This window comes from Ctenopharyngodon idella, chromosome 3, assembly GCF_019924925.1.
Source record: "Ctenopharyngodon idella isolate HZGC_01 chromosome 3, HZGC01, whole genome shotgun sequence".
Classification (NCBI taxonomy): Eukaryota; Metazoa; Chordata; class Actinopteri; order Cypriniformes; family Xenocyprididae; genus Ctenopharyngodon; species Ctenopharyngodon idella.
The window spans coordinates 11,796,465-11,824,299 of NC_067222.1; the positions used below are offsets into that span (position 1 = coordinate 11,796,465).

At 37.1% G+C, this 27,835-nt stretch overlaps 3 protein-coding genes across 6 annotated transcripts in view; 2 read left to right on the forward strand and 1 right to left on the reverse strand.

The window, feature by feature from the left end:
- The window catches only part of LOC127509938 (gastrula zinc finger protein XlCGF52.1-like), a 316,344-nt gene that overhangs the window by 208,266 nt on the left and 80,243 nt on the right, over nt 1-27,835 (forward strand). The window lies entirely within an intron of this gene.
- On the reverse strand, nt 1,981-18,423 carry LOC127509898 (uncharacterized). Of its 2 annotated transcripts, none has more exons than XM_051889208.1 (9): nt 17,605-18,423; nt 14,076-14,408; nt 10,020-10,340; nt 8,544-8,672; nt 7,953-8,273; nt 6,114-6,425; nt 5,677-5,988; nt 5,025-5,336; nt 1,981-3,339 (listed from the first exon to the last, which is right to left on the reverse strand). In XM_051889208.1, exons 1-9 carry the CDS (start codon nt 17,687-17,689, stop codon nt 3,239-3,241), a joined length of 2,226 nt encoding a protein of 741 aa, XP_051745168.1. In that variant the 5' UTR covers nt 17,690-18,423; the 3' UTR covers nt 1,981-3,238. The 2 variants fall into 2 exon arrangements, with proteins under 2 accessions (XP_051745168.1, XP_051745169.1); XM_051889209.1 differs by having other exon boundaries at nt 1,981-3,344; nt 17,605-18,395.
- On the forward strand, nt 20,170-27,766 carry LOC127510024 (SLAM family member 5-like). Its single transcript, XM_051889509.1, has 4 exons — nt 20,170-20,426; nt 20,548-20,883; nt 23,795-24,097; nt 27,025-27,766. The coding sequence occupies exons 1-4, from the start codon at nt 20,378-20,380 to the stop codon at nt 27,132-27,134; spliced, it is 798 nt and encodes a 265-aa protein (XP_051745469.1). The 5' UTR covers nt 20,170-20,377; the 3' UTR covers nt 27,135-27,766.

The window sequence follows — 27,835 nt, forward strand, 5'->3', positions numbered from 1 at the left end:
AGGCTTGTTCGAGATGCATTGGCGCTGCGCAGACCGCTCGGCGCCTGACATCAAATTACCGCAAGAGCGATTCAAAAGCATATCGAGTCGTATGCTCTCCAATCACTCTCGCGGTACTTTTTCATGCACTGATCTGTCAGCGTAGCACCGATGCATCTTGAACCATAGATATACATAATAAAGGCTAGATGTCTTACGGCGGAGTCTCTAACGTCATCACCGGCGGCCATCTTGTCACAGGCAAGCTTTCTGGCGGGCTCTATGGTACCTGATGTAAGGTGAGTGATCTGCACGAACACAAATACTCTTATCTCGCTGAAATCTTGACGGATTTACAAATGGATTGGTTTCTTACAAACGTCATTAACGTGGCTTTAATTCTGGATGCTTGAACATGTTGAAATTGCAGCTTTTCTTTTCGAAAAATGACTTAATCGTGCAGCATAGTTGTGTATCACGGCTACTTGCGTAAGTTATCAAGGCTGAGACCACAATCGAGCTGTTCAATTATATAGGTTTTACTGACACCAATAACGATTTTATGACAACTAATCTTTTGTCTAAATTACAATCTTTGTGGATGTGGTTGTAGTTATTAGCTGGCTAATAACAAGAAGCTTTGAGTGAAACCTAGTAGTTGTTTAGCTGCTATCAGTGGGAGAGGCAGAATTGCTCTTTCTTTTCAATATAACTTAAGTTGCACATGATTTCCAATCGGTTTGGTTTGTTAAAAACATCTTACATTATGATACAGGAAATTGCTGGCCTTATAGGAGAAGATGCCAGACTTTTGTGCAGCCTACAGATGCTCCAATCGCCGTAGTCTCAAAACGAGAGCCCGTGGGATCACCTTTCACCTGTTGAAAGTTCAATGTTATTTTCATATGGTTATAATTATTCATAAGTATGCAGTGTCATAAGTACATCTCTGACGTTTATAACAAACCAAACAGTTTGAAAATCAGTAGAAAATTGAGCAAGTTATGGTTATTTAAAAAGTACATGCACCATTAAAACACAATGTTACGAGTGAGCGAGCTGACTGTTACAAGATGGCCGCCAGGTGCGGACGTCGACCTCCATTGGCCAGCAGCGCGGACGAGACATCTAGCCTTTATTAAGTATATCTATGTCTTGAACAAGCCTGAAATCACGCACAAGCACATGACCGGTGATAACCAATCGCTAGCCATGAGCTTACACAGAACAAAGAACACAGACAAAGACCGGAGAATATGGGAGTGTCAGGGTTCGGTCACAAAACCAAGAAACACACTAGACCGAGGTGACAGGTGCTGTAGAGTAGAGCCTGTGGTTAGGTTGATGATTGGCCGAGCACAATCAAGACTATACATTACTTTATTTAAAAAGTAATGGCTGTGCACTCTTCAGCATACTGATAGTCTCTTTGCTAAATACTTTAGAACATGCAAGTGTGTTTGTGCTATTATTAACTATTAAATTACATTGTGTTTTTATCGGCTGGTCAGTAGACATGTCATAGCAACAAACACATTGTGAGATCATGCTAAAATAATTGCAGGCTATCTTTGGTCACAAGACCATGACAACGACCATCTTTTAATCGCTCTTAATGTACGACATCCACCAGGGGCCACGACCACATAAATCGCCACGATTGGTCACCTTTCATCTGAGACAGCACAAAATTGTACAATGTGTAGCGGGCATTAGATGAAATCAACTGAAGATAAAAGATCTCAGCAAAGGAGGATTAAACAACTCCACAAACAGCATTACCAGATTCTTATTACTAACCAGACTGACTTTATTTCTGTCATATGTCTACAGAAGCTCTTATTCAGATCAATAATACATCTGAGACAGATTGACTGGTGGCAAGACAGCAAAATAATGACATTGTATAATTAAAAATGGAAACAGCAGGCAAAATGACATAAATGTGCTAATAGTTAAATGAAATGAACTCTATAATAAACATTAATACATACAAATGAATTAGAATTCAATGTATTTATTAAAGTACATACATTTGTTACATTTCATACGTTTTAGACAGAAATCATTCTACTGAGTGAAGATTTGGTAAATATCACTACCACTTGTGGATTCACAGACTCAAACACATCAGTGTTATTAATATATCGTGCCGTTTTAAGCAGAAACACTCTCTCCTGCTATCTTTGTAATTTACTAGATCTCTAGTGTCACAGTTTGGAATTTACTCTTGTAGATAGATATGTTTTGGCAATAAAAGTATCATGAAAATACTGGAAAATCTAGCCCAACATGGATAGTGTTAAAGTACCTGACACACTGTTCCCCTTTAAAGACAGACAGAAATGTTCTGACCTCAAGGTTAAACACAGGGATGGCTGGCCAATAGAGGGCGCTAGGGTGCCGTCCTCCCTGAGCCACACACACAAAATAATAATAATTGATTTTTATATGATATGATATGGTATATGATAGAAATCATCTGTGGACAATGTATGCTTATCCTTCTCATGTTGAGCTCTGGGGCGATATCTAATCCGATTATTTTATCGCCTTTAACAAGCCTCTGCTAAAGATGAGTCCATCCTAACGGAGTGCAATGATCACTGCTTACATTCTCGACTCTTGTCAATGAATCTCTTTCTGTCTCAGAAGCTCGAGACTGCAAGAGATCATCCCCACTGAAGTGGAACAAGTTTCAGGTTGGTGTAGCATTCCTTCCAAATGAAAGAACACCCATTACAATCAGTAATGCTGTCTACACTGGATGCAGTGTGTATGTAATGCCTTTTATCATTTTCCCTGTTTGCCATCTCAAAGTCCTGGCACTTTACTGCTGACAATAATAAACCCACAATCAACTCAAATTCACTCATTAGTGGTACCGTATTATGTGTTTTAACAGTCAAATTGTCAATTTTTTAGCTAAGCACCATTATATCAACTGTCAAATGGCTATTTAACAATCACATTCAATCCCTTGCTTCTGACGGTGTGATTTTCAGTTTGTTACACCGCCCCAAAATGTTTTGGCACCAGCCGCCACTATTAAACGTGCAAATTAACCTGCTTTTCATGTCATCACATACATCAGGCAGGGAATACTGGTGTGTAATAACTACAAAACAAAATTATTTTTTTAGTAATTTCACAGCTCAACAGCACCGAACAGATAGTGTCTGTTTGTGGGGTGGATCTTAATGCTTCATTAAAAATAAATAAATAAATGAATAAAAATAATGGGAATAAGATTACTCTGTCAAACACTACTGCTGCTGTTCACTGGAAGCAAGGGCATCCCCTCTGAGTTTTCTCTCTGGTGGGATCCCGCAGCATCTCCTGTGTCCATCTCTCTCACAACTTTCCTTGTAAGAAAACAGAAAGAATTAAAGCTGCAAGCAGCATTTACCGGGGTTCAAGCATTTAAGGCCTTTAAGCACATAAAAAGTTATTATATTTTATTCAGCAAGCATGTAAACACTTAGATCATAGATGGAAAAGACCATTTACATCCAATACAGGCAATTCAGTAAGGAAAAACATGGTTTCTAAAGGTTTTTTGACAGTTATGGCGCCATCTATTGTCCGATCTCCACCATTTTTTTTAGGTGTCCTCAGAGTGTGTCCCAATTTTGGTGAAAATATCTCATTTCGTTTTGAAGTTATAGATGCTTATATATATATATATATATGAGAGCATAAAATACGACCCAAGAACATGTTTGATTGGATTTTTTTGCCACTTCCTATCAAAATTTTGACATTTGGGCTTTTACTTTTAGTTAATCAGCTTAGGTTTCGTGTTTCCTATGCTGGTTTCGTCTCGATCGGACTAACGGTTTCGAAGATATTCGCAAAAGTTTTTTAAGCGCTAAATCACAACGTAGCACAAACCATAAGGTGAAACCTACCATGTTTGGTATCGTTGGACTCGGCAAGAATTCAGGAGTCTAAGGACGTGACTCCCGTGAAAATAAGTCGACCACACACGAAGTTATACACATTTTCATCTAAAACCATTAAAAAACATGTTTTTTTTAAGTTTTTTCACAATTATAGCGCCACCTATTATCCGATCTACACAAAAATTGGCGCGCTTCTTTAGAGGCATATGCTGCATGTGCTAACCTATTTTCGTGAAGTTCTGAGTTTTTGTTTAGGTTTTATAGGCTTTTAGGTATATTTAGCCATGGCCATTTTCTAAATGACCCAGTTATAGCGACCCAAAGGGTAAAGTTCAACTTTTTTTTTGATATTTATTGATCGAGAGTTTATAGAATTGTCCTACACTGGTTTCGTTCCGATCAGGGGAAAAACCTAGGACTAGTTCGCAAAAGTAGGTTTTTCACATAAAATTTTCATACCGGAAATGATATACGGAGATATACGTTTTGTTCGTCAAGTTCTCAGATTTCCAATGATATAAGACACTTCAGTCTGTGACAAACGGTTTAGGAGTTATGAGCCATTTCGCACTTTTGATCGCTGTAGCGCCACCTATAGGCCGATTTGGGTCATACTTTGTCAACCTCCTCGATTTTTGTACTATCATCTGACAAAGTTTCAAGTCTCTAGCACTTACGGTTTGGGCTACACGATGCGTTTTACGGCACAAGAAAAATAATAATAAAAATAAAAATAAAAATCTTAACAAATACAATAGGGTTTCAGCACTACGTGCTTGAACCCCTAATCACAGATGGTGAAAAGACAGTAATGACTGATGATGTTGCAACTACATGGAGCGTGTTAGTGTTTCTAGTGTTTCACAGAGTGTAAATATCAGAGATTTTTATATGACCAAAGACAAATTTATGTCAAATATCAGTCTTTTTTATATGAGCTTTGTTTTTGCCATACTGTATGTTTTCTTTTTAATACTGGTCCATGGAAGTAGGACTTCTAACTTTTAAACTGAAACATTACTAGCAGTTGATTACTTTCATATTATATATTTAACTACTAAAATTGGATTTCATTTAGTGGAAGGTTGTGTAGTATCTTCACAGAGATCTGATCAATAATCAATAACTTGAGCTACTCACCATGCACAGTAACTCTGAATCGCTTATATTTGGTCTCTCTGCTGCTGATGATCTTGAGTTTATACAGTCCAGAGTCAGTGTTTGTGATGTTTGTGATGGTCAGAGATCCAGTCTGACGGTCCAACACCAATCTGTCCCTGAATCTCCCACCAGAACCATCATATGTACATGTCCTCTTATTCTCTATATCAGCTTTAGCTATAAGATTGTCGTCGGGGCCGAACATCCACAGTATCAGAACATCTCTCTGTAGTTCACTAATATCAGTGTTTAGTTTGGCACATTCTCCCTCCATCGCTGACACTTTGTTTTCTTCATTTGTTACAGCACCATATAGAAGAGAAAGAGAGAAAATGTGTGCAGATGAACATCTCAGGTGCACTGAATGCTCAGTCTAAGTCATATAGCATGAAATACATTTAGATGAATTTCATAATCATTTCTGTCTTCTTATTTAAGCCCTGCTTTTATTTATCAACTTGTTTGTCAGTCATAATCTTACAATCTGCTAGTAAAATGTACTTGTTTTACTTTCTCATCTTACTCTTTACTTTCAAGAATCTCTAGTTTGTCTTTGAGGTTCATTTCTAAACTGTAGTTCTGTAGACAATGAAACAAATCATTATTACATTAAAAGACATGAAATACTCACCTTTGACAATAACCACCAATCTTTTGCATTTATTCCCTCTGCTGCTGCTGATCTGCAGCTTATAAACATCAGAATGTGCGACGCTGATGTTCCAGATGGTCAGAGATCCGGTCCGGTGATCCAGCTGCAGTCTGTCTCTGAATCTCACATCATTACCACGATACAGTGAGATCTTACTGGTGGCTTTGTTGATTTCAGCAATGCAAGTGTCATTGTCTCCATGTGTCCACAGTATCTTACTGTCTCCATCTAGTTCAGGAATATTAGTGTTTAGAGTGACGGAGTCTCCCGCGGTCACTTTCACTGTATCCACTTCATGTCACGGCACCACATGCAACAGAAAAATATAGAAAAATATGATCATAAGAACGTGCAGGTGAACATCTCTCTGAATACTCAATATAATAATAATTTCATTAAAAACTTTAGCTACTCACACCATACTGTAACTCTTAACTTCTTATATGAGATGTTATTTCTGCTGCTGATTTGTAGGTGATAAACTCCAGAGTCTGTGCTTTTGGCGTTTGTGATACTGAGAGATCCAGTCTTATTATCCATATTCAGTCTGCCTCTGAATCTCTCATCATGAGCATCATTATATGAGATCTGATTGGTGTTTCTATATCTTTTAGCTATAATGGTGTCTTCAGATCCAAACCTCCAGAGCACCTGATCATCTGTCTGTAGTTCACCAACACCAGTGTTTAGAGTGACGTTTTCTCCCTCTGAGAATCGTAGTGAGTCCACTGAGCATGAAGAAATATGAACATGAGAACAAATAAGAGTGAGCTGGTGAAAATCTGAATCCTGAACATAAGGTATACATGCAACATTAAGCACATTCACCTTAATATTTGATTAATTCACCAATTTTTTTATAGGACAGCACAGGAAGACAGTAAATTAAGGGGAGAGGAGGGAACAGGATCATGACGTGACACACTGACCGGTTTCTAACCTGAATCTCAATGAGCAAACAATATTTTACCACTGCTTATATTTCATTATACTGTGCCACTGCTCTGACCACATTAAAGGGATAGTTGACCCAAAAATGAAAATGTGATGTTTATCTGCTTACACCCAGGGCATCCAAGATGTAGGTGACTTTGTTTCTTCAGTAGAACACAAATGATGGTTTTTAACTCCAACGGTTGGAGTTAAAAATCATCATTTGTGTTCTACTGAAGAAACAAAGTCACCTACATCTTGGATGCCCTGGGTGTAAGCAGATAAACATCACATTTTCATTTTTGGGAGAACTATCCCTTTAAGATCAACTGATAATTAAATCAGTGGAAGACCACCATGCGAGGATAAGTGGATGGAAAAAATCCCATCCCAAATATCAACAAAATCCCAGAAACTCTAGATATAAATTTGTCAATAATGCACATCCCTAATCCCACCCTACATTTTTCACATTAACTCCTTTTCCCTGCCATTGACGGAATTTTCCATCAATCCATGTTTTGACTGTTGTAAGGTAGGGGGCGCTATTACACATCTTCTGAAAGAGTACAGAATCTTCAGATCAAAACACAGGAGAAGAAGAAGCAGAAACAAGCAATAAAAGCATGTAAAATGTAAAATAATGCCATCATCAGATATTAAACAGCATACAAATACAGCTGAATGAAATGCTGAACCCATGAAGAAGAAATGACTGAGGCTTTGGGGGTGTTGATGGACTTAATCTACTCCATCTGTGTTTTGATCATTGTTCTGAATCCCATCCGGACCAACTGTTTGACAAAAACAGTTTTAAAAAAAAAAAAAATGAAAATTAGGGTTTACTTTACATAACACCATTTTCAACTTAAAACAGAATTTTTAGGCGTTTTGGCCTGGCAGTACGATACAGCCTTTTTACTTGTTTTTTCAGATCCGTGTGAACGCCGTCATCTGTTTTTAGCACATTATTTCCGTGTAAACACAGAGGCTGTATTCTTTCTTTTGATATATTGCATGTTCAGATATTCATTCAACAAAATATTCTGGGGGACATGAAGGTTGTGTGAAAATTATGAAAAATGCTTCTGCTGACTGCCAACTTTTTCAAAAAAATGTCTGAAGGGAAAAAGTTAAACACCATATTTGACTTAGAAATGCATCACACTAGCGAAATGAGTAGCGAACGCCATTTCATGACTTTCTAACGACTGTAAGCTAACACACCTTCAGTGATTGGCCCCTAATAACCTGCACTAAAAGCAAGAAGTCTAGAGTAGCAGCACTGATAATATTAATCACATTGAGACTGAGCTGCTCACCATAGAGAATAACCCTGAATCTTTTGGACTTGATCATTTTGTTGCTGAAGAGCTTCAGATGATAATCTCCCGAGTGTGTGAATTTGACATCTCTAATGGTGAGATCTCCAGTCTCGCTGTTTAGCTGCAGTCGGTCTCTGAATCTCTCGTCATCTCCAAATGAGATCTTACTGGTCCTTTCGAGAATTTCAGCAATGAGCAATGAATTTGAGCCTCTAGGCCCGAAACTCCAGAGTATTTTATCATATCTCTGTAGTTCAGTTATACCAGTGTGTAGAGTGACAGAATCTCCCTCTGTCACTTCTTTTGTCTTCATTTCATCTGTTCATAGCACCCAGAGAAGGAAAAAAAATATTTTGTGAGTGAACAAACTGAATGAAACCATCATATACACAATAAACACACAATACAATCAAGAACTCTACTGATGTTAATCTGAAAATCTGCAGTTTAATAGCTTGTAAATGCCCAGTTCTCTCAATCTCTCTAAAGAACCCACAGTAACATTTTCTTACTTTTATGGTGTTGAATTATTTCCTTGAAACCTTTTAATGACTTAAAAAAAAATCAAGTAGGAAATCTGAATCTTACCCTTCAGTCGAGAGTACTTGCGGCGATAGTAACACACACCAGCGATTACAACTGCAGCCACAACCAGCAGCGCAAAGATACAAACCAGTGCAGCTAAAACACCTGAAGACAGAGTTGGATCAGGAACAGCTAGAGAAAGAGACAGTCATTAGTGGAAATGAGTCATGTAAGTCTGACCTTAAAAATATATGAATTACATAAATAAAATAAGATCTCAATAAATCTGAGGGATTAAATCTGATTCAGGTTAAAGGGCTGTGAAGGGAGTTGTTTGTGTTGCATATTACAGCTGTGGAATATAATAATTTTTACGATGCATGGCGATGCAGAATCCTTCACATCAGCATTGATGCATAAACACAAAACAATCAATTCTTAAAAAAAGTAATTAAAAAGGCCCATACATATTTATGTACTGTTTTATTATAGGCTAAGTAAAGAACTATCATTTCTGCCTTGCAAAAAAAAAAAAAAAAAAAAAAATGTTGCTGTTTGGATTTTAATAGGTAAATACTTAATGGGGGACTCAGTAGTATTTCAAAAACACTGTTTGGAAGTTAGGGGGCATTTTGTTGCATAAACAGACATCCACTCGCATTGTGTGTGCAACAGTGGCCAGATAGTGCGAGTTTTGCTGTTAAACTATTGCACACTGAGGATCGCTAGAGAATGTGGTGTTTAGCGTCATTGGTAGTGCATTCAGCGGCGATCTGGCCGGGGTTCGAGACTGACTTGGAGCAGGGTGGTTAGGATTGGCATGTGAGTTTTGGAGGCAGAGCAATGAAGAGAGTGGGTTTGGTTTGTTTGGGTTGATTTCAAATATCAACAATGTCCAACAACGTAGTTCAAATACTACTTATTGCACAAAGATCTATGGTTGGATCATTATTACAGTGATAAGATGTTTCTAGCATGTTTACATGATTGGCAACAGTTCTTTTAACCCTAAAAGATGGAGTGTGTAGCTTTTAATTTCTTAAACAACCATGTCAGAAGACACATCATGTCCATACTCACGGAGCCAAGATTCATCAGGCTTCAAACTGTGAAAGAATGTTTTGGAGGAAGTATGAAGAATAATTTTCACACATGAATTTGCACCTCTGAGTTGTGACCTTAAATTCATTAACAGTCTTTGGGATGTGCTGGAGGAGACTTTACAGAGTGCTCACCTCTTGCATTGTCAGTACATGATCTTCACCAAAAATTGATACACCTCTTGATGGAAATAACATCACAACATTTATTTCCATCAAGAGGTGCATCAATATTTGGTTTGACGATTAAACACCTAAAAGCTGTAAATCCAGACAACAGTTTCAAGGTATTTCCCACAAAAAAATCATGAATGCAAACATTATAAATCTTTTCACACATTCTATAATAACATTACCATAGAATTTGAACAATTCATTGTTTTTTTAAAGCATAATATATTGCAATGTAAAAAGGATCATTAAAACGTGATCTACTCACCAACAAAAACATCAAATCTCTTGTAAAAGGTCTCTTTAGTGTTGGTGATCTGTAGTTGATAAACTCCAGTATCTGTGGTTCTGCTGTTTATGATGGTCAGAGATCCAGTCTGATCATCCAGCTGTAGTCTGTCACTGAATCTCACATCTTTACTATATGAGATCTTATGAACTGTAATATTGATTTCAGCTATTAAAATGTCTGGATTCAATGGTCCAAACATCCACAGAATCACATCACGTTTCTGAATTTCATTAACACCAGAATGTAGAGTGATGGATTCTCCTTCTTTCTTGTTTGTTATCCCAGCAAAAAACACATCTGGAGAAAAAACAAAAAACAAAAACAGATTTCCAATTTCACTGCTTGATCACATGTTTAACAAGAGAGTTTCACATCTTAGCATAACAAAAACAGCAAATGCTGCACAAATTGAGTTAATGGAGAATGAGTTAAAGGGTTAGTTCACCCAGAAATGAAAATAATGTCATTAATTACTCACCCTCATGCCGTTCCACACCCATAAGACCTTCGTTAATCTTCGGAACACAAATTAAGGTATTTTTGTTTAAATCTGATGGCTCAGTGAGGCCTGCACAGCCAGCAATGACATTTCCTCTCTCAAGATCCATTAATGTACTAAAAACATATTTAAATCAGTTCATGTGAGTACAGAGGTTCAATATTAATATTATAAAGCGACGAGAATATTTTTGGTGCGCCAAAAAAAAATAAAAAATAACGAATTGTATAGTGATGGCCGATTTCAAAACACTGCGTCATGAAGCTTCGGAGCGTTATGAATCAGTGTGTCGAATCAGCGGTTCGGAGCACCAAAGTCACGTGATTTCAGCAGTTTGGCGGTTTAACACGTGATCCGAATCAAGATTCGATACGCTGATTCATAACGCTCCGAAGCTTCCTGAAGCAGTGTTTTGAAATCGGCCATCACTATATAAGTCATTATTTTGTTTTTTTTGGCGCACCAAAAATATTCTCATCACTTTATAATATTAATATTGAACCACTGTACTCACATGAACTGATTTAAATATGTTTTTAGTACCTTTATGGATCTTGAGAGAGGAAATGTCATTGCTGGCTATGCAGGCCTCATGGTGCCATCATATTTCAACAAAAATATCTTAATTTGTGAAGATTTCCGAAGATTAACGAAGGTCTTACAGGTGTGGAACGGCATGAGGGTGAGTAATAAATGACATTATTTTCATTTTTGGGTGAACTAACCCTTTAATGGTAGGTATGGAAGGTACATGAGACGTCAAATGCCAGTTTCCTGAGGATGAGATCCATCTTGTTTTTATAGTTTGTAAGATGGCGTATAGATTTCATTCTTACATAAAAAAAAGTTATGTTCTTTACAGTCCTTTGGCCAATGACATTACTGCATCCAAAGGTAATCAAGACAGTAGGTCCTCCAGTAAATAATCCAGGAGTAAGCATAACATAAAAAACTGCTCTACAAAAAGACATACAAAAAGCAAAACATGAAATAAAGCAACACTTACATTTGGGCAACAAACAGTTTCCCAAACAAGGATTTAAAAGCAAGAGCAGCAGACAGCATGAGGCAAATTAAACTGGATCTGATTCTTCTGCTACTTCCCCATTTTATACAAAACATAGAGTGATATTAGTGACCCCTAGTGGTGAGGATGAACGTAGCCCCCAGAAAAGATAGCATGCCTTGTAACCGGCTGTGACTGTTACATATTCTTCCCCCTCAATTATCAAAAATTATGGCTGTTGCTGACTATTTAAATCTAGCAGGTTTGGTGTCTCATGTTGCAAATCCAATGACGATGGTAGTGTCTCTGCCTGTCTCTGTGGATGCTGCTATTCTCTCTGACCAATCAATGATCTGCAGTGTTTACACATCACATTTTAGTATTAGTACGGCACACTTGGAACCTCACCCAAGGTTGTATTATTTAAGCGAGCCATACCGAGCCGTACCATGAAGTGGAAAAGCACTAAAAAGTGAGCCATACCATGCAGTGGAAAAGCATCATCAAAAAAGCAGGATCTTCTATAAAAGACACAGAAAAATTAACAGGACCAAGACATTTGACAATCCTGGTAGGATCTTTCCACTTCATACAAAGTTTAGCCACAAATCCATCACTGGCATGTGACAAAAGATGAGTGTGAATCCAACCAAATCCCTAACTTGGTCATAGTACCGTCTCTGTTTTACTTGAGCTCGTTCCGTATTCCTTTGCACAGATCTTATCAGGTCTTTCTGTCTTTCTAACACAGGACTGTCTGAATCTGAAGGTTTTTGAATGGCTCTTTCTAGAGGTCCTTTCAGTTTCCTTCCTTACATGAATTCACCTGGAGTAAATCCCGTGCTCTCCTGCCAAGCCGTGTTAATGGCAAAACGGATCTCCACCAACTATCTGTCCCAGTGCCGGTGGTGATATTGAATGTAGGACGAGATCATGGTCTGGAGAGTACGGTTGACCCGTTCACTGAGGTTAGTTTGAGGATGTGCTGTAGTAGTCAATTTCTGGATGACACTCCATTGCTTGCATACAAATGGAGGAGTTGGGAAGTGAACTGAGTTCCTCGGTCAGATACCAAATACACTGGGGTCGAACCCTAACATATGACCAGGTTCCAACACAGAGGTCGACTGCATATGACTGGCTAACTTGGAAATTGAGGGTTTGTATTCTTGACAAACCTGACATTTTTTGCAATACTTCCAGACATCTGAGCGCAGCTTAGGCCAATAACAGATATCTACTAACCTCAATAGAGTCTTGAGCCTACCAAGGTGTCCACCTATCAGGTTGTCATGTGCATATGCAAGGAAATCTTTTCATAGGCAAGCAGGAATGACAAGCTGTAACTTTGGCCCTTTCTGTCCATCTGGCATGCTGTGGAAAAGAAATCCATTCTGTAACAGGTAATGTATGTGTGATGGGTTGGGGTCTGTGAGTGACCTGGCTTTGTTGGCGACTTCTTGGACTTCCGGATCATCCTGTTGGGATTTGGCAATGTCAGACCATTCTATCGGAAAACTGGAAAAAGTGGTAGATGAGTCCTGTGATTTGACAAGGGCTAACAAAGGGAGTGAAGAGACATCTGGGAGATTATGTGAGAGAGTATCTGGCACGATGTTGCACTGACCTATACGATCCTTGACACTGTAGTCAAATTCTTGCAGTCAGGATGGCCCATTGGGTCAATCTGGAAGATGGCATTGGGTGGTTGACACCCACATAAGAGCCAAATGATCAGTGATCACTTAAAAACATCTGCCTTCCAGATAGGGTCTCCATTTCTCTACAGCCCATATGACTGCACAGCATTCCTTCTCTGGAAATGAATAGGACTTCTAAACTTCTTGTAGCGGGTGTGAAGGGTAGGCTATGACATGTTCTACTCCTATTTCTTGTGTTAGGACAGCTCCTAAACCCACGTTGCTAGCGTCAGTCTGAACTTTGAAAGTCTTTGACAAATCAGGGGAAAACAAGACAGGTGCATTGGTCAAATCTTGTTTAATCAATTCAGAAGATTTCTGACATTCCTCTGTCCAAGACCATTTTGCTCATTTTCTTTTTAAAGCATGCAATGGTGCAGATTTCTCAGAAAATTTAGGAATAAACCTTTGGTATAATCTTGCAAGAACTTTTCTACCTCCTTCAAGCATTGAGGTACAGGAAAATGCTCTTCCTTTGTCTTCGAATACATCACAATGTCATCAATGTACACAAATCAACGCTTTCCCTTTAAATCTTTCAACACTAATGCCAACCGTTAAAAGGAAGCAGTGGAATTTTTTAAGCCCAAAAGGTAAACACAGAACTTCAAACCAGCCTCATGATGTGTGCGACTGATGTATGTGTTTCAATGAAAATAGTGCAATACAGAACAGTGATTAAACTGACTTGGAACTACCTGTGCATTGAACGGTTTAACTGCACACCTATATAGCCAATCAGAATTGAGTTTACAGACAGACCATGGTATTAAAGTTTTTGTACACAGACAACAGGGCTATAAAACATCTAGACCTAAGCCACTCACCATGGACGGTCACACTAAATGTCTTGTATGAGGTCTTGCTGCTGATGATCCTTAGCTGATAATCTCCAGAGTGTTTGGTCCTGATGTCACTGATGGTCAGGGATCCGGTCTGATTGTCCAGCTGCAGTCTGTCTCCGAATCGTCCGTCATCAACATCATAATATGAAATCATCAGATTTTTTCCACTGAGTTTAGCGATAATAGACTTCTGAGCTCCATACATCCACATCATCAGATCAACCTCGTGTATTTCAGTAAGGTTGGTGTGTAATGTAATGGAATCTCCCTCCAAAATGGACAGCTTCTTAGTTTCACCAACCTCACCAGACACACCTGCAAACAGAAAAATCTTCAAATCTGAAGTGGCATAAAACCACGAAAATGCTATTTTGAACTGACATTAATGTACATCAGTTTCAGTTTGGATCCAGCCTCTTAAGAAGACCTCAGATGACTAAAACTTTGGAAGAGACGGCGCCAACTCCTGCGATGACTTCAGAAGATGCAACATCTGGATCAACACGCACATTCGCAAATTTCTATATATCCTAATTATTGTTAATATGTAATTCATTTTTCCAGGAGCTCTTTGCTTCTACCTTCAATTAAATTGCTAACAGAGATTGTATGTTAATCGCCTAAATTATTACATTATTAGCTAACTGCAGTCTCCAAATTGTAATGTTGACATGCACTCTCTGTAGAGCTGCTTTGAAACGATATGTATTGTGAAAAGCGCTATACAAAAAGAAAAAAAAAAAAAAAAAAAAAAAATGCATTTACACAGGAATCAAAATTAACAAAGTTTTGATCATAGTTTTAAAATTACAGTTTTACACTCAAAGTGTTATAAAGCAGCTGTGGCTGCCTTGTGCACGGCTTGAACCGCAGCACACTTGCACACAGGATTACATTGCAAGATTTTCATAAATAACTTGCCATTTTTGGTTTGTTTCTCACCAAACCCTACAGTATACTTCCAGAACACTTGGAATGGCCTATAGCCTACAGCACAAGCTGCATAAGATTATATAATGACAGATTTGCATCTGCTTGAAAAAAGTGAAAGTCAACATCTCTGCCATTAAAGGTGCAGTATGTAATATTTTCACTGCTAGAGGTCGCTAGAGGCCTATTCAAAACAAAGGCGTAGCTTGATGACGCCAAGTTTGAGCGTGGAATCTTGGGATATGTGGTCTTCATCTCAACGGTCGGTGGAAAAGAATTGGGATAGGAATCGGGAACAAATCATGTTCATGGATGTGATTATTAACGTTACTGTAGTATGAAGCAGAGCAGGACCGAGTGTTGTGGGAGCTGAACGAGGCCACTGGAGTGATTGCGCAACACACGCCTCACGAGCAGCGGGACTTTTATTATGACACAGTCGACGGTGCCGCTTCCGCTTTTCTGGTCATGAGTATGAGGTAACACAGCTCTGTTTATCATATTAGATACATTTGAGTGTGTTGAAAATGATGTTATAACGTTACTCTGTGCGTTCGCTCGGCGGCTGCTGTGAGACACTGTTACACACTGCAGTAAGATAGATCGATTTTAGAATATCATATTAAATGCTGGATGGCTTGTGTTGATAAATGGCATGCAATTCATTTTGAAAATGTATTGTATGATGGAGAAAATGCTGCATTACTGTTATTAAAAATAAAGCTGCATCTGATTATGCTATGTTAGCTACTTCACAAAATAGTGTTCTTCTCTGAGGCATGGTAAAGCATGGTACTCGCAAAAAAATCAAGAAAATTAGATTTAAACAATAAGACTAAATGTGTTGAGCTATATAACAACAATTAGTTTTCTGTCTATAAATATATCAAAACAGTTGTTCGATTGTCTATTAAATCATGTAAATATTAAAGCGTCTTTGGTGTTTCCATGGTTTCTACAAAATAAAACCGGAAACCAAGGGTAACGCGGGTATGACGCAAATGACAAGCGACTCCTCACACGTCCTTGGTTAAAATTGCAATTTTCTCACGATTTACAAATAGTTGGAAACATTTGGGATATTGCAAGTACTCAAGTGAACAAAGTATATAACACTGGCCTAGTGGTTCTTGTATATTTTACTGCAAAATTCTTACATATTGCACCTTTAAATGGGAGTTCACACAGTTCAAATAAGTTGCGATCTCTAAGCAGATAAACTCGCAGACCCATAAGTGTAAATATGCAGCAGTCATAACTTTGTTTTTGCTGAGTTTATTTAATTAGTATTGAGTATTAATCGATGCCAAACAAATGGTGCATGTGTTTTATTTTCTCTGCCAACTAAACAAAGTCACAGAATTATGAAGGATGAGAAATGACTTAAGTATAAATATATAAATACGTAAATGCAGAAATAAATAAATAAATGCAGATAGGCATAAATGAATGAATACATAAATAAATAATTTTGTCAAAAAGTATAATTTTTCATTGTGCTATTTTTGTACCATTTGTGTTATACTAAATTTTTTCTACATTTATTTATTTATTTCTACATTTCTACATTTATTTATTTCTGTATTTCTGTGTACGTATGTTAATAAGGTAGGCGGTCCTAAGCCCTCTCAATGCAGGATTGGCTAAACAGGATCGTTATCGTTACTGCTGTACTGTGGATACTAGTACTGTTAAATACGGCGGGTTTTTATCTAAATCATCCACTACACAACGAAACAGAAGGTAATCGCTTGGTGCATGATCTATATCATTTGCTATTAAACGCAAATCATTAACAATGGTACTTAAAAACCCGCCATATTTAACGGAGCTAGTATCCACAGTACAGCCGCAACGAAAACAATCCTGTTTAACCAATCCTGCATTGAGAGAGCTTAGGACCGCCTACCACATTAACATACGTACTCAAAAATACAGAAATAAATGTAGAAATGTAGAAATAAATATAAACATAAATAAATGTAGAAAAAATGTAGTATAACACAAATGGTACAAAAATAACAATTAAAAATGACACTTTTGACAAAATTATTTATGTATTCGTTCATTTATGCATATCTGCATTTATTTATTTATTTATGCATTTATTTATTTATGTATTTCTACATTTATTTATTTATGTATTTCTATATTTATTTCTTCATATACTTATTTATTCATTTATTTATGTATTTCTACATTTATTTATTTATTTAATTCTGCATTTACGTATTTATTCATTTATTTATTTATTCATTTATTTCTACATGTGAATGTAGGCCTAAAAAAAAAAAAAAAAAGCCTCGAAAAATCAAGATGGCTTATGTTGATCGGTATCCGGGTCACAGGAGGACGGAGGAGCGAGGAAACAAGGAAGCATCAATCTGAGTATTGAGAAGCACCGGCATGCATCTCGCAGTGATCAGCGGTGATCGGTTCTGCGCAGATTTCATCTGCATCTCTTAGGATTCTGTCTGGTTTGCATCAAACGTGCAGAGCGCATGCGCAACTATAGCGAAACCAAAAGTGTTAAATATCTCACCATAGTTAAATATCTCACCATTCAAACTGTCAGACTCACCATTCAAAACTGTCAGAAAGACAGAGAGTAAAACAATGTTCCTCGTTTCGCTGTAGAGTTCCGTCATATCTGCTTTAAGATTCATGATCTTGCAGTGAAGGAATCTGCTCCCGTCTCTCTCGTGCCTGAGCTGCACATAAAACCGAATAACAGAGCACTAAAAACGACTAAAAACAAATATTTTAAAACGACTGTGTTTTACTAACTGTTCATGGTTATTTTATCGAACTGAAAGAGGAATCCAAAACATAAAACATTCGTAGAATTCCCGACTGAGTGATGTTTTTTTTTGTTCACACCCATTAAGTGTTGCCAGATTGATCCAAAGATTCCAGCCCAAAAACTCTCCAAAACCCGCCCACTCCAACAAAAACCCAAAAGAATGTGATCGAATTTTATACTGAGCATGGCTTATAAGTACCTTTATTTAAAAAAAAAAAAAAAACTAAATAGTGACAAAATAAAATGGTAAGAATGAATGAATTTCACAGACAGGAGAACAATACAACAGGGAAACAGATCAAAACATGGCAAATGCAGTTAGAAAAAAAAAAAGAGGAAATGTGGCAAATGCAGTTAGAAAAAAAGAGGAAATATGACAAATATGTTTCTGCATTCATTTTACTCACACATGTGCACACCACAACAGGCGAAAATTTGTCAAAAAATGAATGACAATAATAATCATGCACTTACCACTTTTACATCAAACAGAACAATCCACGGTTTGAGAGTTGGGTCACTCTCCCACTCTTTGCTGTAGCTTCAACTTATATTCATTCCACTGTGGTATAGCATAGTAATCACTTTAATATACAGATACAAGTTCATTATCTGATCTTTTATCTCACTAAAAAAAAAAAAAAAATGCCACTCATGAATCATCATGTCTGCCTGCTGTTAATTTTGATTGTCTGAATGTGCGGTGTAAAGTCTGAAGAGTCTGAAAGTGAGTTGGTTCATGAATGTGATGGTGTGTCCATTCAAACAGTACTCAATCTGTGATCTTTATTCATCAATCAGTGTTCCAGCAGGCCATCTCAAGGATAAAACAGCGGCGCTCACAGATGTCTGGAGCTTCAATTTCATGAGATGTGCTGCCAAAGAGATCAACAATTTTGAGTGTCCTTCATGGACTATGGAAGCTTGAAGACAATGTAAACAGGTCTATCATAAGTTCCTCTTCATCAGTAATTTGCAAGATTGGCATCAGAGTAGGATACAAGTCTGATAAAAAATCATTTTCTCATTTGCATGGCGGTCACTGGGCCATTGTTAAAACGTTCTCTTTGCAGACACTGGGCCATTGCTGAGCATCAGCTGTTTGCATATAGCTGGAAGCGCAGATTACTCTCAATGCCATAAAATGAGGAGAATAAGAAACGCACCAGGTTTGAACATGGACAATTTACATGACATGCCATAGATAGCTGTCCTGCTCACTATAGTAGTCAACATTTGAAATGGATCAAAACCTTTCATCAAAGTTGTCCTAAAACTTTCTTCTTAGGGCAACTTTGATGAACTTTTTTGATCCACTTCAAATGTTGACTACTGTATTTTAAACAACATTTTCAGTAACACTTAACCAAAGTTAAAATACATTATAATATTTGATTTTGAAATTGGTTGCTTGTCGTGTGTTTTAAGATGGATGAACATGGGGTGACTGTGACGGCCACTGTAGAATCTTCCAGGACTTCTTCCAATCTTCCAATGGTGTCTCAAGGAACATTCATTGCCTTCGCTAACTTTTTTTGTATCCTGTTCCTTGTTTGTGAAGTGCGATGATCTCTTATCTTAACCCTTTCGCACGTAAGTTTAAATTTGAATTTGGCAGTTGATCACGTGAGGCGCTGAATGTTCTAATCACACCGGTGTGATCGTACGCGTCAAAGGGTTAATGTTTTGGACCATTCAATTGACTTAGCCATATTTCTAACATGCAGTCAAACGTGACAGTCAACAAACCACTAACCAGTTCAGGTACTTCATGTGTTCTAGCTCAACTAATGAAGCCCTTTATTAGTTACATCAGGTGTGCTTTGAGGAAACCGCTTGAAACATTCGCTGTGTTGAGCTTTATAGCTGGAACCTTTTCCATTCTGTTAGCATCTGGTAGCTTGTTCCATGTTTATGATGAAAACACAGTAATGTTTTGTTCTTGTTTGTAGTTTCCATCATTGTCCTCCTGAGGGCAGAAACGAGCTGATAAGGAACTACTGAGTTTCAGAGAGAGAGAGAGACAAATGAAAGGTGAAAGTAAACCTGACCACAGATTAGTTTTCATTCAGCACAGTAAGTGTTTGCATAATGTTAATGTGATGATTCAATAAATGCTTAATTTAATAAATGGAATGAGATATCAAACAGAGGATTCTTGAGTATTTCATATTTATTATAAAGTATCAAATCATAACATTACAGTTGCTTATTTTGTCCTACAACTTATTTACATTATGAACTGTTTTGCAGTCTGTATTCATACAATTAAAAATAGTGTTTGTGGTTTGAACGTGGTCAACAATGCAGGTGTTTATTTCTATTTCTCACAAGCCTTGACACAAGATGGTTATGAAACACACACTAACACACCCACGCTGAGGTGCTCAGACTTCTGCACACAACTTCACTGCCAAACAAGGAACTGCATCTCCAGTTGTTTAGAGACAGGTTTTCTCAGAGAGATGTGGAACTGGATTAAGGACGCAGAGCTGGATGTTCAGACTTGTGGAGTGTTATTATTTTAGTATTCTGTGAACTGTTGAAGAAAATGTCTCACACATTTGTTTTTTTCTGTTTGTGTTTGTGGCACCTGGTTGGTAAGTTCAGTTTTTAATATGACAACATTGAAAATGACTAACTAAATAAATATACAATGATATCTATGAAATTACTGTATAAAAACTACTTACTAACAAAGTGTTTCTGCTTGTTCTCAAGGTGTGTCTGCTGTTAAGATGGATGACATGAAGTCAGAAGAAGTGATGGAGGGAGATTCGGTCACTCTACACACGGATGTTACTGAAATACAGAGCAATGATCTGATTCTCTGGACTTTTGGACCTAAAGACACACACTTAGCTAAAATCAGCAGAGCACATCATGAGATTTTTCATGACAGTGTTGATGGGAGATTCAGAGACAGACTGCATCTGGACAATCAGACTGCATCTCTGACCATCACAAACACCAGCACAGAACACTCTGGACCGTATAAAATAGAAATCGTCTCTGAAAACAGGGTCTCAAGCAAGACTTTTAGCGTTACTGTCTATGGTGAGTACAGCATTACACTGTAATGTCTCTGTCTCAATACCTGCAATAATATTTTAAGGTTTTTTTTTATCTATTTGAGGTGGGGTAATATGAACCTCCCACTATAGAGGGTGTATGTAATGTATAAAAAAATGTAATGTATTATTTAATGAAAATCCTGAGCTAATTGGACTGTTCGTTTTGCTACTCCTCCTACAAATTGTCCACAATTCTCATCAGATTTCACTCAGATGATCTTCAGAGCCTGCCAGACAAAACCTTAGATGATTTGAAACCAAACTGGCTGTAGCAGCAACAAAATTCTCTCAATAATCTTTTGTGTGCAGACGTTAAATGTCTCTTTGGCAAAATCTTAAAGGGTTAGTTCACCCAAAAATGAAAATTCTGTCATTTATTGCTCACGCTCATGCCGTTCCAGACCCGTAAGACCTTCGTTCATCTTCGGAATGCAAATTGAGATATTTTTGTTGAAATCCGATGGCTCAGTGAGGCCTACATAGGGAGCAATGACATTTCCTCTCTCAAGATCCATAAAGGTACTAAAAACATATTTAAATCAGTTCATGTGAGTACAGTGGTTCAATATTAATATTATAAAGCGACGAGAATATTTTTGGTGCGCCAAAAAAAAAAAAAAAAAAAATTAATTATTTAGTGATGGCCGATTTCAAAACACTGCTTCAGGAAGATTTGGAGCATAATGAATCAGCATGTCGAATCCGCAGTTCGGAGCGCCAAAGTCACGTGATTTCAGCAGTTTGGCGGTTTGACATACGATCCAAATCATGATTCGACACGCTGATTCATAACGCTCCGAATCTTCCTGAAGCAGTGTTTTGAAATCGGCCATCACTAAATAAGTCGTTATTTTGTTTTTTTTGGCGCACCAAAAATATTCTCGTCGCTTTATAATATTAATATTGAACCACTGTACTCACATGAACTGATTTAAATGTGTTTTTAGTACATTAATGGATCTTGAGAGAGGAAATGTCATTGCTCCTTATGTAGGCCTCACGGAGCCATTGGATTTCATCAAAAATATCTTAATTTGTGTTCCGAAGATCAACGAAGGTCTTACGGGTGTAAAACGACATGAGGGTGAGTAATTAATGACAGAATTTTCATTTTTGGGTGAACTAACCCTTTAAATGCATTTTAAAGGAATCTTTCAATGATTACTCACCCTCATGTCGTTTCACACCCATAAGACCTTCATTCATCTTCGGAACACAAATTAAGATACTTTTGATCAAATCTGAGAACTTTCTGTCCATCCATTGGCAAGCAACTTACACATTCAATGTCCAGAAAGGTAGTAAAGACATCATTAAAGTAATCCACAGGAATCCAGAGGTTTCACCTCAGTTTTTTGAAGTGACACAAATGCTTTTTTTTTTCTTTTTTTTGCACAATTACCACTTTATCTACAAAACAATATTATCCAAACCGAGTTGACGGAACAACTTCTGTGGCCTGTTGCACAAAGCCGGTTTCAGTTGCTACCCAGGTAAGTTCAAGATTAGTTTGCGCAAACTCTGGTTTTTCGGGCTCATGAAGGTGGATTGGTGTTTAGCGGGTTTCATTGCTATAGTAAGTTACGCTACACGGCTAACGTGCTCTGGAGCAGGTTTTATTCTGGGTTAGAGATCACAAACCCAAACTCAGCCAATCAGCTATGAGTAAGTGTATAAATCAGTTTATAGTGAAAACATTTTAGAGACAAAATTGCTCAACATTTGCTGTTAATTATTCATTATATTTATATTAAATAAATTAAAATTATGAATAATTCATGACATATTCATATAATTAGGCCTATTATATTAATTGACAATATTAAACTTTGCTTTTAAATTAAAATAAATATAATACATGCATAATATAAGCTTTTAAATAGATTAAGCTTACATGTATTCTTTTGAGCTCTTTGTGTAACTATATTAATTATTTGGCCTATTTGTTTGATTCACAGTCATTTATTTTTTTTCAGCTGCCTTCTCAAACTTTCACTGCATCAGTGTTTATTCCTGCTTTGTAAATGCGTTTAATTTCATATTTTTCATAACGATCTCTTAACCTTCAGAAGAGAAGTGAATCAAACTGACGTTCTCCTTGTTCCGTGTGATTGGCTGTTTGCTGCACGTGTCACACTTTCAGGTGCACACGCTTTGCAAACTCTGGATTAAACCTGAGTTGACAGAGAAAGTTTATACCGAGCGTTGTGCAACAGTTGATCCTGATCTAAACCAGGTCTGAAACTCGTGGTTCTCCCCCTACTGAACTTCAGGTCAATATTTTAGTAAATAAAGTGGTAAATTATGTTTTTTTTTAGTCAAACTAGACCACTTTTTTTTTTTTTTTCTTTATAGCAAAGTCATCATTGAGTTTTACATTCTGTCTCATTTCTCCTTTCCTAGATTACAGCTGAAGTGAAAACAGGCTTACCTCACCCCCACTCACTCCTTCATTTCAGATGCTGTTCATTTCTTTTTAACAATTTCCCTTCTTTGAAAGGAATTTGTTGCACAGAAACCGTCTTAAATTTGATCAAAGTTAGAACAAAGGTACGCACAAAAAAAAAGCACATTCGCCTCTCTTCCAGATGTGAAATCTACAAAAATGACCTTGAAATTGTGTGAGCCTAATGGTTTCAGATCTACACACTGTAAATGACTCCTAATTAATTAATGTCATGAACATATAAAAGAGCACCAATAAACATCCAAATCCTTTACTTTAGAATGACGTGCTACAAGAATTATTAAACATATTATGATTTTTAGTTGTTTGACCCCTAGAGTGAAGGTATGTGTAGAAAGATATGTACTAAATGACTTCACAAACTCTCACTGCATTCAATCTCAGACAATATCAATATCACTCTCTCTCTCTCTCTCTCATGTTCCAGCTTCTCTCTCCATTCCTGTCATCACCAGCTACTCTCCATCATCTGAAAGACCATCAAGCTCCAGATGTGTGTTGCTGTGTTCAGTGATGAATGTGACACAGGTGACTCTCTCCTGGTACAAAGAAAACAGTTTACTCTCCTCCATCAGTATCCCAGAGCTCAACACCACCATCTCTTTACATCTGGAGGTGGAATATCAGGATAACAACACCTACAGCTGTGTGATCAACAATCCCATCAGTGACCAGGCTCAACATCTCAACATTTCTGATTTCTGTCAGCCACAGAAAAGTTCTTGTATTCGTAAGTGTGAATGATTATTTGTTTCCTTCTCGGATCATTTATTGTTTTATAGACACAACTCAAGTCAGATACATATAACTCAGTAAGACCAGTAACATATTATACACAAATGCAGATGATTGCAATGCTTCTGTTACTCAGGTAGGGGAAAAAAAGTGTGGGACTTGATGGTTATCTGATACAAGCTGCATAGCAGACCACTACCTAATAGTCTATGCGGCATTACATCAAAGTGTTAGGGGCTTTGACACCAGAGGAACCTTTTCATAGTTCCTATAACTATTGGCAGCTGCTTTTTTCTTTTTTTGTTCATACCACAGGAACTGGGATTGATTTTAGTTACAGGAACACCTTTTGGGGAACTAAATGAGCTCCTACTTCAGAGTAGGGTGTTACGACCCAATAAAGGAAATATAAGTTTATTTAAAACTGCAGTCCGTAAGTTTTGCCTCTTTGTCGCCATCTCTGTTTGAAACCTGGAATTGCAGTTATTTGCAGTATTAATATTTACGTGGGTTGAAAGGTCTTGTGGAGTAGAATACAACAGGCATAATTGTTTTTGGCTTTGACTAAACTTGAGCGAGTTTTTGTATGTGAAGCCCCGCAAGGCCCATATGTAAATAATAAACCGATGCAGCATTTTTTTGTCATGTTTTGGCTCGTAACTTCATGAAACATGCTCCGATTGTGGAAAATTGGGAAAAAAATAACAAACTAACAAAACTAAACAACAAAACAAACAGTGCTCCATTGGAAGGATTGACTAGCAACCCAGCTGGACCGTTCTACCTAACCAGAGTCCTCTGACAATCCAATATCAGTGAACCTTTTCCACACTCCACTCAATCTAAAAAAAATCTTGCAAAACAACAAATAAAACCCCAACTTCAAATTATAATTTGATTGCGGATGAGGCTCCAATTTGTGTTACAACATGGCTCAAAGTCACAACATAAAGAGGACACTTCACAAAATGGGTTTCAATAAAGAAAATATACGTTAACTTAATGTTAAACAAATCATGTCTAAGGTCAAAATATTACAGAATAAAAAAAAGGACAATACAACAACAAAAAAACAGGGTTTGTGGAGTTGTGGAAACAAAATGGGAACCCAAAATCTCAAGAACTCACTCTTGAACTGAGAACACAAAACAAAAATGAGAGAGAGTGAGCCAAAATCCATTAGCCTCTTAAACAGAGCGCCACAGGTGCGGCTCATAATCAGCAAAGGAGTCCCGTCCATCAAGGAGGAGCCTCTGTCCCTGCAATCTCACAACAAGAGAGACAAAGGGAAAAGGGGTAGGCCTGTAACATAGGGTCTAACCTAGCACTATAGGAACTACCAGTGATGTAAAGTGTATGTTGCCTGGCCGAACGCAAGTGAAACACTGGCACCCGCCATTTTTAAAAAGCAGTGTAAACACAGTTTTTACTCTGTGAGCATGGAAAACAGCAATATATGGACCAATGCCGACATCCAGGCACTTCTCAACCTTAATGCTAAAGAGGAAATCCAACGTGACTTTGAAGGGATCAAGAGAAACATGATTATGTATTTCTGCTCAGCTAGCGACATTGGGCATCAACCAAACAACAAACACTATAATACTTTTTCATATACAGTTTACTTTTTTTGTTTAACAGTTCTGTCTAATAACATATTAAGACTTTTATACTAATGAAGATGGAAAATGGGAGTGCTGTGTGCTCAAGTGCAGGGGCAGGTTTACCATTTTGGGGGCCCCAAACAAAGTCAGGATCTCAGGCTCCCCACACCCCAATATTTTACTCTGCACAAAAGTAATATTGAATAGAATAAAGTGAGACATTTAAAAAATATTTATTTATTTTACTTTGAACTGCATAACAAAAATGTGATCAAGAGTCTTAATTTTGTCCATTGTCTTCAATATTCAAAGTTACATAGAGTCCTTTTGAAGAAAATAAACCTCTTGGATTTTGAGCTTGAACAATTGTCTTATTTAACTATATTGTGAAATACGCTATCTGATATTACGATTCTCAAATATGTGTTAGTGATTGTATTTTGTCTTTTAAACACTTTTATAATGATAATGTTAGTTAGATGATAACGGGTAATCGACGACGCCAGGTAATAGTTTGCTGTTCAGTGCAGAGAATCAGAGTTATCAGATTTACAACACACAAATTCATCCACTTCTACCGAAAGAGATGAAAGTAAGTGGCCGGTGAACTAGGAGAAGAATAGACTAAACTGTTTAGTTACCTACACAATGCTGTTTCTGATGTGAATAAAACACATTGTCAAATTAGAAGAGTTTTAATTGCCGCTTTCATAGACATCAGTGTCTCATTTTACAAACTAAATATGATTTTTTTTTTCTTTTTTTGCTAGTATTACATGTATTTAAATGAAATCTAAGATAAACATTATGTTGTTGGAAAAAAAAACTGCACAGTTGTTATATATGACAAGCGCTGAGTGCGTCTATCTCTGACTCAGTGCCAGACAAAGTGTGCACAGTGATTTGGTTAGTGTTAGTTCACCTAAGATGAAGATATCATAATTTACTCAAACCATGCTGTTCCAAACCCTTTCATTCATCTCTGGGGTCTATCTGCAAAGGAGTATGGAATGCAAAAACTTTAGCTCAATATCACAAAGCTGCTCAGGATGCAGATAGAGGCGCATTAACGAAACCGATAGTCATAAGTCACTGATAGAAAGTCAAATGATTCATTTCGGTTTTTTTCCTTCCTTTTCTTTTGGAGCCGGTACTGAATAAGAACTGATTCTCCATTCCCAACCCTGACAAGCTTTTGTCTCATTTTTTTGTTTTGGTTAACTGGAGTACTAAGTCTTAAAGTCTGTGTAAAAATCAGTTAGAGTAAAAAAAATAAGAGTAAATAGATAAGACTAAGAAGTTTGTCTTCTCTACTCAGACCGTGTCCACAGTTTTACTGAAGATGTGATCCGATTGGTCATCTCTGTCCTGGTGGGTGTGGCTACTGTTACTGTACTGATTTATGACATCAAATCCCGAAGAGTGTGATAGGACAGGAGAGCAAATACGTCACAAAAGCACCTCTGATTAGTCCTATTATTCTTCTTACAGTTTTCCCTATCATGTTTTGTTTGTTCATCATCGGTACATTTTTCTGACATTTATTATTACCCATGCCATCATCAACTCACCCAATCACAGAAATGATGCCATGTCTAAGAAAAGGAAAAAAATATTTGTTTTTTATTTATGTAATTATAGCTTGTATTGGTTCCCATGTTTTATTGAATTTGTATAGTATACTGTATTATATAACATTGCTTTAGGTCAAATAAAAAAAAAAAAAAAATGTTTTATATATGTTCTTTTTAAATAGGTTATCACAGAGCTGATTTGCACACAAGTTGTTCATAAATGTGTAACTTACTGATTTGGCCTTGCAGCACAGTAGCTACCTAAATGTAGATTTTTGCATTTTGTTGTCTTTACTGTATTATTACATTCATGTTTATTAAAATATAGACAGGGCTGAAGATTTTCCTGCTATATTGTGCAGTTCAGTGGTAAGAAATAAATCTAATGTTAGCTTTGGCGAGTTGTAATTCAATTGAATGTATTCCTAAATGTATAATATCTGTCAATAAATGTCTTCATTAAAAAAAATAGAAAAATAAAAGAAATCTATTGTGTTGCATTCATTATAAGTGATTAACTGAGTGATGATTGAGCATTAGTGATGAACACCTGCT